The sequence below is a fragment of the Pygocentrus nattereri genome, chromosome 14, assembly GCF_015220715.1.
Source record: "Pygocentrus nattereri isolate fPygNat1 chromosome 14, fPygNat1.pri, whole genome shotgun sequence".
NCBI lineage: Eukaryota > Metazoa > Chordata > Actinopteri > Characiformes > Serrasalmidae > Pygocentrus > Pygocentrus nattereri.
The window spans coordinates 8,897,501-8,910,929 of NC_051224.1; the positions used below are offsets into that span (position 1 = coordinate 8,897,501).

The window sequence follows — 13,429 nt, forward strand, 5'->3', positions numbered from 1 at the left end:
CATTTATTGGCCATGTTAAGTAGTCTAATGGTGAGTTTTAATTCAAGGGCAAATTCACTTGACATGTTAGATGTCTAAGGCTACCCAAGCAAAAATATAGTGAGATATGCTGCAGTCCTACATTTAACTCCCCCCAGAATGTCCAAATTTGTCCAAATCAGATTAGACGTCAATGAAGCTAGCAGGCTAACTTCTGGCTTTATTATTAGTTAACTGCTTAAGCTAACTGTTATAAGGTAAGCTGACTGTTAATTCACAGCTGCTCACTATCAATAATTCCTGCACCTTCGAGTCCAATCAACCTCTTATTACAGCTTTCAAACAGGCGGTCTGTGCATTTTAACGAGAATTGGTCTACCATGTTCTCAGATTCATTCCCCTTATTTGCATAAGCAGAGTTGACACGGGTCTGCACAAATGCAGTTTATCCTCTTTGTTTGCCTCCTGTGTGTGGGTGGCGATGTAAATAAGACTAGTAAGATGCTGAAGTCGCAACACAGTCGGATATGCGTCTGACGCCGGGAGCAAATGCGCATTTCCATAGTGCAGTGCTAGCGTTGTTCTCAGCAAGTCAAGCTTTCAGAAACTCATTTCTGCAGACACTGCTATTGTGGAGAGGCTCGTCTAGGAGGCACACGCTCCGCGAATTTTAATATCCATGTTGCTTCCAGTCACAATGGCTGTGCTCCTATACCCTTAATCTGCTCTTACTCAACTGTTATTAATGCCAAAGTAATACTCTCCCATCAGAGTGTGTGCTCTGTGCTGGCCCATATATTACTTTAAACCCTGTTCTTACTGTCAGAGTCTTTTTTCTTCAGTGTCAAATACATACAGTACTGCAAAAAAGACTTAGGTAAGCCAAGAAAATTGTTTCAGGCTATTTATTTGGACAGTGAATGTGTTTCTGCTTTTGAAAACCACAATATAACATGGGAACAAATTAAAATAAATGTTAATACTGCATAGTAGAGGTGGGCGATACATCAAAAATATAATATTGCAGTACTTCTAAGAAATGATATATATATATACACTGTCAGAATGAATATATATATATATATATATATATATATATATATATATATATATATATATATATATATATATATAATTTTTTTTTAGACAACATTTTTTTACACAACATTCATCATCAATCTGAAGAGTGTTCATGGTTCTATATAGAACCATTGTCTTTAATCAAGAACTACCTTTGAGTGTGTGAGTACTGACAATATACACAATCTTCAGAAAAGCATAAAAAATGCAGACATAATTTATCATATATGAATTGTCATATTGCCAACCCATGCTGCATGGTACTATGACATAACTAAAGAATGTTTTCTTTTATACTGGTATGCAAATAAATGACGATAATGCAACGTGCAAACAGTGCAAAAAACAGGCTGATTCCCTCACCTCTTGTGTAGAGTTGCATCCTAAGGTATGTTAGTCCAGTTGTGAGGGGGAAAAAATAAGTGGAAGGAAAAGCCAGTCTCTTGGGGTTTGCTTTTAGCAATTAGCCTGGCATGGAGACTAGCCAGCTTTCCATGTGCACCACCTACAGTGCTTCTCACTCAGCCAGCTATTTCAGACAATGCCTCATTCTCAATTGGCAAGCTTAGAGGCTCAGTGGCTTCTCAGCTAAAACTGATAGTGTGAATGGCTTGTAATATTTACTAAATTCCAGTAGCGTCTGATGGTTGCAGATTAAAGCTGAAGTGTAAGAGACTACTTTCGGACGTAATCTAATAGTATTTATGTTGTTCAATGTTCCAAGATTTCTCATTCTCATGCCTAATTAAAAAAAACAGTCTGGGTTGAAACATTCCTTATAACTTTACTGTGAATTGAGTGGGACTAAACTGCTGTGGGCTGAATGGAGATGTATATGTGAATATGTTGGGTTTTGTAACATCACAAAAACATTGAACTCAAAACGGGTTTCTTTTGCATCTTAACTCTGTGAACTGGGGAGTGATTAGTACATTTTGAAAATAATTTGTGCTTATACACTACATCAAACTCTTATTGCAAGGAAAATTGTTCATGACATGGGCCCTTTAAATATGGTTATTTCAGGGGGTCTGTAACACTGGCTGTAGTTGTCTTACACTCGCATGCTGTCTCGCTAAAGTGTATGTCATGACTTTGTGATCTGTGCTTGCAGAGGCTGATGGGGCCTGATGGCATGTCTCTGGTCAATGGGACGACAGGCTTGCAAGGGGAGGATTACTGGGGAGATGGGGGCGTGTCTCAGGGAAGACCTGCCTCCCCACAGCCCCAGTCCCAGCCTCAACCACAGAGACAGGTCAGCGACGTTTACTCCAACACCCTGCCCGTCCGCAGACCCCAGCCTGCCAAGAACAAGGCCTCTGTGGGTAAGAGACCAGGATGCGTCCTGCTTGACCATTTTTTGTAGGTTATTTGTCATCAGTTTTGAAACCAAAGAGGTTCCAAATCACCATTCCTGGACATGTTGAATTTGCTTGAATTCTGGTAGGTGTTGAACTACATTCACTTTGCACTCTTTTTCAGATGAGTTAGCCATGCAGCTTTGATGAAGCTAAAATAAATATATTTGATATCTTAAATGAAAATAAATGAAGTCTTAGTGAAAATTCTGATATCAGTAATAATTATTGTTCTGTATACTTAATACATTTGCACCCAAGGGCATTTGACTGCCAAGGTCCTTGGGGGACATTTTTATTTTGATTGTCTTCCTGACTTTGTCTTAAATTTGAACAAACTTTAAATGGAATGTAATAGATTTTGTTGAATGTGACCCTAAACCTAATCCTAACCTTAACTTAAAACCTACACCTAATCCTAACTTGACCTCAATACTAAACACATACTTTGCTGACTTTTTCAAAGCAAACATCCTGATCTTATATTGTTTGTTTGTTTTGGATGCCCCCCACAGGTGAGACACGGACTCTGCCCAGGTCCAGCTCAATGGCAGCAGGGTTGGAGAAGAATGGGCGCTCACGTGTGCAGGCCATCTTTTCCCATGCTGCTGGTGACAACAGTACACTGCTTAGCTTCACTGAGGGTGACATCATCACACTCCTGGTGCCTGAGGCTCGAGATGGCTGGCACTATGGAGAAAATGAGAAGAACAAGATGTAAGCCCTCAGTGCCCCAGGCTTGGGCAGGAACTTGTTTTCATTGAGACCCAGGATGTAGATGAACAAAACAAAAACCAGTTCTCACTTGTTATGCTTATTACTGGCTTTAGCACTGTGAGGCAGGAATCAGTTAATATGAATTAGGAAAGCTTCTGTAATAGAAGCTTCAGTGTTATTCGCCTTATCTGATTTAACTTGTAAAGAGCTTGAAGATGCAGTGTACTTTTCTCCATTATTATACATATGTCCATATTGGCCACATCAGCAAAACTGTTTGACATTACTTAACCACTTAATGTGGTTTGAGTCAAAAATCATACTCATGACTTAAGTGTGCTTGAGCTAAGCTTGATTTTCCTTCTCAGGCGAGGCTGGTTCCCCTTCTCTTACACAAGAGTGCTACCTGACAGCGACAATGACAAGCTAAAAGTGAAGTAAGTGACCTGACATGCTCCTGTGCTTAAGCAAGGACACATATATCAGCCAAGGGAATGAAGAAGCTGTGATATGCTTTCATTGCAATGATGTTCTGAAGATTTTATTTAGTTTGTGATCTTTTCTATTTACCGAAGATGTAAAGCATTTTATGGAGATTTGAAAGGGCCCGATGCACGTCTCTTATAGTTCTTGTGTACATGAATGGGGAATTTCATGCTTGGGTTCATTGGTGCTTCAAACAGAATTAACTAGAGACCAAATGAAATGTTTCATTCTGCCTTTAATTGTACTCTTCCTATTAAGTAGCACAGTCTCTAAATGCTGTTAGTGCACCCATTTTAAAGGATAAAGTGATCTGAACTTGATCTGAAATCTGAAATTGTAGATTTGTGGCATGAACTACTAATTTGAGCAAGTAATAGAACAGAACCTTTTGTTGTTTCTAAACATTTTTAATTAACCCCAGTCATGTTTTTTTGTGATTTTTGAGTAAACCACAGTACAGGGCAGCCATTCAGAGCAGAGCCAGTTTATCTTGTATCAGTATTAAAGTCAGAATAACAAAAATAGCCTTTTAAAGGGATAAAGAGGGGTTGTAACATCATAATGTACAAATGTGTTATGACTATTTTGGTACATACAACCACACATTTCAGTTTAAGTGACTACTTATGCCACCTTGATTGCCGACAATCTAAAATAGTTGATTTGAATTCTGGTGTGTATCTTGTATGTTTGTATTTGTTTAGAAGCTGCCATACTGCATCTAACTATAACAGCAGAGGTTGAGGCAGCATTATGATGCATAATTTGATACATTACTTTACAACCTAATGGCTTTTGAGTCATGACCCTAGAGCTTGTGCTTTAAGACGTGAAGACTTTTTACTCTTGTAAAAGTGAAAACGCTGGCCAGCTATTCCCCGTTCACGATCAAGATCAGCAGATAATTAACAAACTCTTCAAGAGCTGGATCGGGTGTGTTGAGCTAAGCAGTAGTTGAAACTGTGCAGGGCAGTAGGTCCATAGGAGCAGGATTAATAAACACTGGACTGCAACAGGTGATCTGCATGAAGGGGTTAAATCAAGAAGTGGCTTTTGGGTGACACTCCTTTTTCGCAGCTGAATAATGTTGCCTCCTAATCACTTCAGTTAAAAAATAAAGCCGTGCTTATGCATTTGGGTGAAGGGCTTCAGCCTTTAGCAGAGCATGTATGGGCTTGAGTAGTTTAGGCTGATTGTACGCTCCTCCTCTAGTCTGCATCATGGAAAGAGCAGCAGCACGGGGAACCTGCTGGAGAGAGACGACACGTCTCTGCCCATGCCTGACTACGGCCTGACTGCCCGTCTGCTGGCCCAGAGCCTAACACAGAACCGCCCACGCCCGTACAGCATGGCTGGCTTCACACAGGTACACACACATACATGCGCACATGCTAAGCTACGCTCTTAAAGATAAAGATGCAGAAAAGGGTTATTTAATATGCAACAGGGAACCACACTTTAAGAACCGTCCATTGAAAGGTTGTTTTGGGCTGTGGTTCTCAAACTCTCACAGTACATGTTTTTGCATCATTCCCAATTTGCAATACTTAGACCAATGTGGACCATATGGGGGGGTCCCTGAGGACCAGTTTAAGAACCACTGCTTTAGGGAACTAAACATGGTTCTTCTATGGTAGTGATTCTTAATCTCCCGGATGGTCCATGCTTTTGCTTAGTACCAGATCATAGGGATAGAGCAAAAATGTGGACCTTTTGAGAACAAATATTCTATGGCAATGCTCCGAGGAATCCTCGTCACCTTTCATTTTTAAGAGGGAACTTAATTTTTTCCTATACTTTCTCTGCAAATTTCTTGGTGCATCTTCTCAGTAATCTTTTCCTCTGAACTCTGATGCTTACTGACTCCCTCTGCTGGTGCAGCAGACACTTGTTACTGATTGCGATGCATGATCTTTTTCTACTAACACTGCTGTGATTTGTTCTTTCTTGAATATTTTCTCTGGCTCTTGCACAGAGCCCTCCAGGGTAGCATTGAAATATTTTTTTACAAATTGCAGCCAGCGATTGAGGATTATGACAGTCATTTTGCCGCAAGGTAAGATTTAATCCGTATGAACCGATATGTTATATGTGTAAGAAGTAAAGTATCAAATGATGCAGCAAGAAGGGTGTAGTAAATGTTAGAATTGCTTGATATGTTAGTAAAATAGTTCTTAATATCCCTTGATTTTCCCTTTTCTTGGCACTTTTTGCTTGTCACCTGTGATTACTTGTTTTTTTCCTGATTTGTCTGAGGAACTCAACAATATCTGTGTTTGAGTGGAGAAGGTTGAATGTACGTCTTTTGTGTTTTTATGTGTGTGTGTGAATGAGCTGGTGGGTTTAAGGGCTGAGAGAAGCATCATCAACATGTGCGATACATCATTTCTGACATCATTTCTGTCCATATCCTGTGTGCCCTGAACTTGCCGTCTCTCTGAGCTGAACCATTAGGGTTCAAACACGTAGACACTGCAAATAATGTTCCGCTCAAGGACATGATTGTGATCAAAACCATTCTCATATCTGGCTCATATTTTTTCTCATATTTTTACACTCGTGAAAATAAAGGTGCTAAAATAGTTCTTTTGCGTTATGACTTTGAACAGTGGTTTTCATCTTGTTCCTCTGGGCTCTCAGACGTTCCACATTTTTGCTTCATCCCCGTGTATTGTCAGGAGTGTTGGAGCAAAAATATGGACCATCTGAGGGCTCAGAGAAATGGGTTGGGCACCACTGCCTTTAAGGAACCTTTCAGTGGATGGTTCTTTAAAGAAATGTGTGAGTGTTTAAAGAACCATCACTTTGGTAAAGATTTTTACAAGCCAAGAACCATTTAGGAGCCTTTGATTTAAAAACTATAGCTTTCTTTAATCTGATGCTCTCGCAGTTTAAGATAACGAAATTTCTTTTTCACATTATTCTCCAAGACCCCATTCACACCTGCCAGACATGCATCTTGGCTGAACCGATCATGAGTGGACTGCTCTAAGTACAGGTGTGGACAGGGTCCTGTGCATTTCGGAGATGTGCCATGACCCGATCACTCAAACCACCATCAAGCAGGCATGATATCACATTTGTAGTGTGAATGCTAAAGCATCCTGAGCATCAACCGCGTCATCACGACAGAGACGAAAGCAGCAGCGTATCTTTCTTCTGTGTTTTTCAGTTAAACCCTTGTGGTTGAACAGGCCATTTGTAGCAGTCCATATGTGTATACAAACAAGGACTTGCGGCACATTGTTGTCTGACCACAAACGTAGGAAGACGTTCATATAGTAGTCTTTCCTGTCATGATTATAAGTGGTCACTGGAAAGGTAACCATAAACGGCTTTATGCTGTCCACTTGTGATCAGATCACTCGAGACAGATGCTAATATCAGGTATGAACAGGGCCCAGTACGCTTTCGGAGCTTCTGTTTTTATTTTTATTTTTTTTCTTGTATACTGAACACAGTGCTCCTCTCTTCCCTGCCCCTCAAAGTCACACCTGCCTCCTTTCCCTTTAATCCCTTCCTCTTTTGGCTGTCTTGTCTTTTCTCCATTTCTCTCTCTAAGTGTGTCCGACCTGGCAAGCTTCCTTCTCTCTTTGTTCCACAGTTCCGATGGCAAATTGATTTCGACAGTGTGAGCACAGACAGGCTTTCAGACACAGACACACCTCCGGATAGCACAGGGGTTGCCCCCCACTCCCTTCCAATTTCCTCTTCCCCTTTCTCCCCAGTTTCTCTCCTTCTAACCTTCCCGTCCCTTCCCTCCCCTTCCCAAAAAGCCAATGCCTCCACGCACCCCCTCCTCCTTCAATGGAAGAAGGCCGGTCTCATCCCTCCTTTCTGTCCTCTCTTCCTCTCTCCGTGTCGCGCCGGGCGCCGGGGGGCCACAGTGGCGGCGGTGGTGGTGTGTGGTGGGTCGGGGGGGACAGAGAAAGCCAGAGGGCGCTCCACCTGCTCGCCTCGCAGCTTTACGGACACTGAGCCGCACCGTCGCCGTGGACTCCTCCCCCCCCCAGCAACGGACTCTGCTGACCGCTGCTCGTCTCCCATGCATGTGCATAAAAAGTTCTGCAACTGTTGTGTTTTTATGATAATGATGATGATGATGATGATGATAATGATTATTACTTTGTTTTTTAAAAGAAAACAAGGACATCGTCATGTAAAAGTGCCAAAAGCAAAAGCAATGTCGCTTCTATCAAGCAGCTATCCTTCCATAAAACAAAAAAGCGCATACCGAGTGTCCTTTTCTTTCAAGCTGTGGACTTGATGCTACTAGCGAAGCTCCTGCTCACTGAGGGAGACTTTAAACTTTCTTTGTGGTTCAGTTGTGCGGAGTGTTGTTTTTTTTTTGTTTTGTTTTTTTTTTGTTTTTTTTTCTCTGCGTTTTTTTTCCCCCCTTTATGGTCCCCCCTCATGTCTTAACTCAGAGCACTGTGCAGCCCAGAGGGTGTGTCATTTTAAACAATGTGTATGGTTTATTTGCCTCACTGCCCTCAATTCATGAATTGTTTTTGAATGGAAAATTCCACCCAGTAAACAACTAAGCTATGGGCCCAAACATGCAGGCTAATATGAAAGCCATGTGTCAGTGTAACAAGGGCAGGACCTTGCTGTCAGTCTGGGGCAGCACAGTCAAGTTACCTACACCAGCCTGTGCGAAAGCAAAGTGCAAATAAAGCAAATTTCCTAAACCTAAATCTCTGTCCCTACCAACCCTCCTCCTGTAGAGGTCAACATCCTGTCTTCTTATATGCTGTTAATGCCGTTATGCCGTAACTTTGCCTCAAAGATCGTGTAATATGTTCACACTTGCGTTGCTCTGTGCTGAAACGGTTAGCTGACAGATCCTCTGGAGCCGTGGTGTAGTTTTCCCGCTGTGCTGTTGTACCTTTTTTCGTCTTTGAAAAATGCTTTTCTTTTCCTTGTAAATCGAATAAAAATGCACAGATGTTGGTGTAAGGATAACCTTTCCATCACAATATGCATGCTATGGAGGAAACGTCAGAAAACATGTTGAACATTGACCTTGAATGTATCGTGACTTTTTACAAAAAGTATATATAAATATATCTATATATTAATAAAACACTTGTTCAAATTATATATCATGATTTGTTAACTTGAGCTTTTTAATACATAATGTGTTGTGGAGAAAAACGTACTTCAGTGTATCTCATTCTCATGTAATGCCCACCTGTCACTGGAGTACATGTACAGTGCTATTCATGTACTGTGTCTGCCTTTTTGTGTGTTACACAACTTGGGTTGTGTGCATAAATGTGTGAAGTGTGTGTGTGTGTGAACTGTGTGTGTGTGTGTGTGTGTGTGTGTGTGTGTGTGTGTGTGTGTGTGTGTGTGTGTGTGTGTGTGTTCGTTCATGTGGTTGCCCGCAAGCCTCTTTTTAAGGATGCCACAGTGAAGCATGCTCTGTATGAAATGCATAGAATAGCAGTAGTCGTTGGTTTTTCTATAGAACAGTGGTTCCCGTGTCTGGTCCTGGGGTACTCCCTGCCCTTCACATTCTGTCAACACACCAACCAATCAGCTAATTACCCTTTCTTAGTTGAAGTGTGTGTGTGTGTGTGTGTGTGTGTGTGTAAGATCAAGTGAAACACTACATTGTTCAGGATGGGGTAACTTCAGGACCAGGGTTTGGGAACCTGTGCACCGGCAGCGAATGGAACTTGGTATTCCTGCTCAGCCAGATGTGATCTTGTAACACAAATACATGTCTGGGGCAACTTGTTAAACTTTTGGTACTGGATTGCAACAAAATCCCTCTCAAGCAAGGGTAGGCCTCCTCTAAAACCCACCCTTGAATTCCTCTAATCCATGTTCTTTTAATATTCAGAGTACAATTGGTAAGAATAAGAACACAGGTCTGTGGACAGCTTGTTAAAGTTTTGGTGCTACATTGGGGCAAAATCCATTGTAAACTAAGGGTACACCCCCTCTCTTGCTTGCAAGAGATTGTTTACTTTTACCAGATGTAATTTGCATCCTTCTGAGAATGTTGACGATTGCACCATTGTCCTCTCATCAAAGCCAGTTTGTAAGGAGCCTGCCACTTCCTGTGTCGCCCGTTATTCCAAAAAGTCCTCAATGAAATGGGGTTCACGGAGCAAAATATCTAAACATTTACAGGTTTCTTAGCCATTTATGTGTGAACTTCATTTGCATTTAGAAAGTACAAGAATGCATTACTTTAAAAAAAGCAAAGAAAATGCACAGTACATTTCCATTTTTAGAGACACACAGTAGAGCACAACTAGCATTGACTGGGTGGTTTGCTCTCAGTTACGTCAAATATACATTTTAAATATTTAATGCTATTCTGGGTTGAGAACAGGTTCATTGTATAAATTGATAAACTGTTTACAAGCAATGATTTTGCTGACAAGCTCCATGAGAACACATTCATCTAGGACTCCATTTGGAACACCCTGACAAACATCTAATTTGGAAAATATTACTGAGTGGCAGTTTTCCTTATTATAAATTCTTTGCCCCTTCGCAAGGCGTTGCGTTGGTTTATAAACTCCACATTTCGTTTGTTCCCACCTTTAGTAAGTGTACATTCCCATCTATACTTACCCCAGAAATTCTCAAGGTTGTCCCCAAACGTTCTCATTACCAGATAACATCTGGCCCTGCGAGACTAGGGAGTTGATAGTTCGATATCTTCTAGTGCATGCCATAGTGTCTTACAGTTAAGCTTGCTTTGAGGTCTTCCACCAAATTGGACTGATCAGAGACCAATATGAATGACTGCTATGGGCAGACTCTTCATTTTACACTATATTTTGAACCCATGTCATTACGGTAAAGCAGATAATTTACTCATGTACAAGCACAGGGGTTGGAATGTCCATCCATCTTGAACCAGCACCAAACTCAGACATCATGCTACGAAATGAGTAACCTCCCTGCCATCCTACACAAAAAAAACTAACAGTCGTCTGAATGCTGTGATAATGTAGCCATGCATAGCACATAGTGTGAGCTGAGCTCCGGTACAAACCCGTGGACTCTCTTTACCTTCCAGTTTGGGTCCTGAATTGTCCCGGTTCTGAGTGTGCAGGACCTCCGTAAGTCACCTGCCTCCACCGCTGCTCAGCCAACCAATCATGTCCTCCTTCTCTTCTGTTCTCTCTGCTCTCATTGGCTGTCTGGCATTAATGGGGTAGCCGGGCTTCACAGCTCTCGCTTGTGTTTATTGTTTTTATTTTTCCCTCATTCTGTCACCGGCCTCTCTGGTTGGTTCTCTTTCCCTTGTGGTTTAATTTGTACCAGCCAATCAGACAGGTCATTGGTTGCAAGGAAATGGTGTTTTCATGGAGGCAATATGTTGGCACTGGAGGTAACCCAAAAATCTAACTCTTGCATGCCTTCTCAATGCTAACAAATGTGATCACTAGCACTTTAACCGACGACGTCTTGTCCCATTTGCATGCTTGCTCAAAAACACCTTCCATAGAAACTTCCCAAGTACTTTCGTTCATAAGTATATGTCAAATGAACCACTGTATGCCTTTCAGCAGTACTCTTTCTATTGACCAAATTCTTTTGATCTTTTTCCAATGCTTAGTTTGTCTAAGATGCTCTGTTTTCAATGTGGTTTATGGTAATAAAAATAGAAATATTGGCTGCTAAAGTCAATAGCACAGCATAGCGCACTGTTTTGCATGTAGTGATGGCCTTTGTTGAACCCCTCTCCTTCCAGTGACCGCTCCCTGGAGGTCTACCTCAGATCAAACATGATGGATGACCGCACCGCTCCTCTCTTCTACTAGAGTGGCCTGCGTATGGCCTGTGCTCTGCCGCCCTCTTCTGTTCTGTGGTTGTTGGTGCAACAGCACACACAAGCTTAAGACTCTGGGGCCGGTAGGGATACAGGCCCGGAATGCTCCTGGATCTAAGGATTACACTTTTTTTTTTTTTTTTTTTTTTTTCATATTAGCTTCATAAATATTGTATAGTGAGAAATTTTTTTGTGTATATAGTGATATCCACAAATGCCACCTTCATTCAGAGCCTCAGACAAGGGGCGCTAGCTGTATCTGTGGGGAACTTTTTATAGATCAGTGCTCTTAATTATTCCATGATTATTATGTACAATTTTGTGATTTGCTTAGGTTTTGATTAAAAAAAACTAATAATAAAATAGGGGGAAAAAATCTAAAATTGAGTTGTGAAAGGATGGCTTATTCTTTGTCAAAAATAGGTTAAAAGTTAAAGGAATAGCTTGTCCACACATGCTGATGTGGCTAGCAGTGAATGGACGTTAGTAGCCACCAGCCAGCGTCATTTTATTATCCATAATGCTAAATAGTGGATATTAGTTTTCATCTGTTTCTAGTAACAGCATTTTTGACCAAACCATTTATTTCATTTATTTATATGTTCCTTTTTGTTTCATTCATCATTTGGATTTAATCACAGTAGGCCTTAGCCTTTCACATCTTTATTTTGCCAATGGGTAATGACCTTGGATTTGTAGAAGATCACTGTTATTAAGGCTGTCTCTCCCCATGCCTCTGCCCCACCAGTCTTTCAAGTAGGAAGTTGCTGTAAATAGAGTCTTCAATATGTTAAACCTCCAGTTGGAGACATTAATATGTCAGACTCTCTGTAACAAATATTTAGCCATGCTGTCTCATCTAATGCTTCAATATAAAGCTCTGGCAGTCCCTTTGTATGTTCCCTGGCTGGGAAAGCTTGTATAAAATGTGATCCATAGGCAATGAGCACCAACAGGGATTTGTGCCTTCTACTGCTCTAGGCTGTAGTGTTGCAGCTGTGAGGAAAATCCACATGCTCATGTGCAAAGGGGAAAAAAAAAATCAGATTTTGTATTGTTTGCTTATTTTTTGTTTGTGTTGATCATAGGTAATATAACACTATTGAAACAATGTTTTGTTGCTTACAAACAATCAGTTTTAACTGTTGTACTTTTTTTTTCTCTCTCTCTCTCTCAGATGAATTGTTTTAGTTCAGAATTAGATTTATGGGGCTAAAATGCACACATACTTGCTTACAAAATATGGTTAGTGTAAATACAATCTCTTTTCCAAACAAAAATATTAAGTACATGTCAATATTAATCAAAAAAATGCACATTCTTATCTTTATATCAGAACTGTTCTCTAGGCTTAGCACTGGTACCTTAAAACCTGTACTATGTAAGATTTGAACTCGCGCCTATGAGCTCCATTTAATAACTAGTGTTGGTTGTAATGAATGTTTCGCAGCATTTCTGTTTCTGTGGTTTTTTATTTTATTTTTTTTCTTATAATGCACAGGACACATCTTGTTGTGTCTATGCTGTCAAAGATGCTTACTACGATAGTTTAGATGTAGAAATGCTGCAGTTGACGCAATGACTGTACCTCCTGTTTAAAAAAAAAAAACAATGCCCTGTTGTCACCAGTTCAGTTTGTTGCGTTTATCCACATGAGCCAACATGATAGAGCTTAGACGTAAGACTACTGCAGCATTCAGTTGGATGCTTCTAGTTTAAATCCTACATAGTATAACATTCATGTACTTGTAGTGTCTCCTGGCCTCACTTGAGAGTTTACAGCTAGACAGGAAACCAAGTTGTCATGTCTGTTTGGAAATGTGTGGTATTGACTGGACTGAATTGGGAGAATGTGTGCGCGTGTGAAAAGTTGAAATGGGCCAACATTTTTGTGAGATGTCAGATTTGTATTGGCTTTTTGTCTTTGTTCTGTTCACTCTTATTTATGTTCCTGCATTTTACAAGTAAATACTTTTGTCTTTTGTGAAATAAAATGGATGAAAGCAAG

At 40.7% G+C, this 13,429-nt stretch overlaps 1 protein-coding gene across 6 annotated transcripts in view; it reads left to right on the plus strand.

The window, feature by feature from the left end:
• baiap2a (BAR/IMD domain containing adaptor protein 2a) overlaps positions 1–13,428 on the plus strand; it is a 102,205-nt gene extending 88,777 nt beyond the window's left edge. Inside the window, exons 9-15 of one of the 6 annotated variants that reach the window (XM_017705958.2) lie at positions 2,174–2,384; positions 2,933–3,134; positions 3,503–3,571; positions 4,833–4,986; positions 5,639–5,676; positions 10,666–10,708; positions 11,344–13,428. In XM_017705958.2, coding sequence (XP_017561447.1) covers positions 2,174–2,384; positions 2,933–3,134; positions 3,503–3,571; positions 4,833–4,986; positions 5,639–5,676; positions 10,666–10,693 — 702 coding nt within the window. In that variant the 3' untranslated portion in view covers positions 10,694–10,708; positions 11,344–13,428. Of the gene's footprint in view, positions 1–2,173; positions 2,385–2,932; positions 3,135–3,502; positions 3,572–4,832; positions 4,987–5,638; positions 5,677–7,224; positions 8,724–10,665; positions 10,709–11,343 lie in introns of those variants that run through there. The other 5 variants (XM_017705956.2, XM_017705955.2, XM_017705959.2 and 2 more) reach the window with 5 other exon arrangements.
• Position 13,429: the final 1 nt, after the last annotated feature.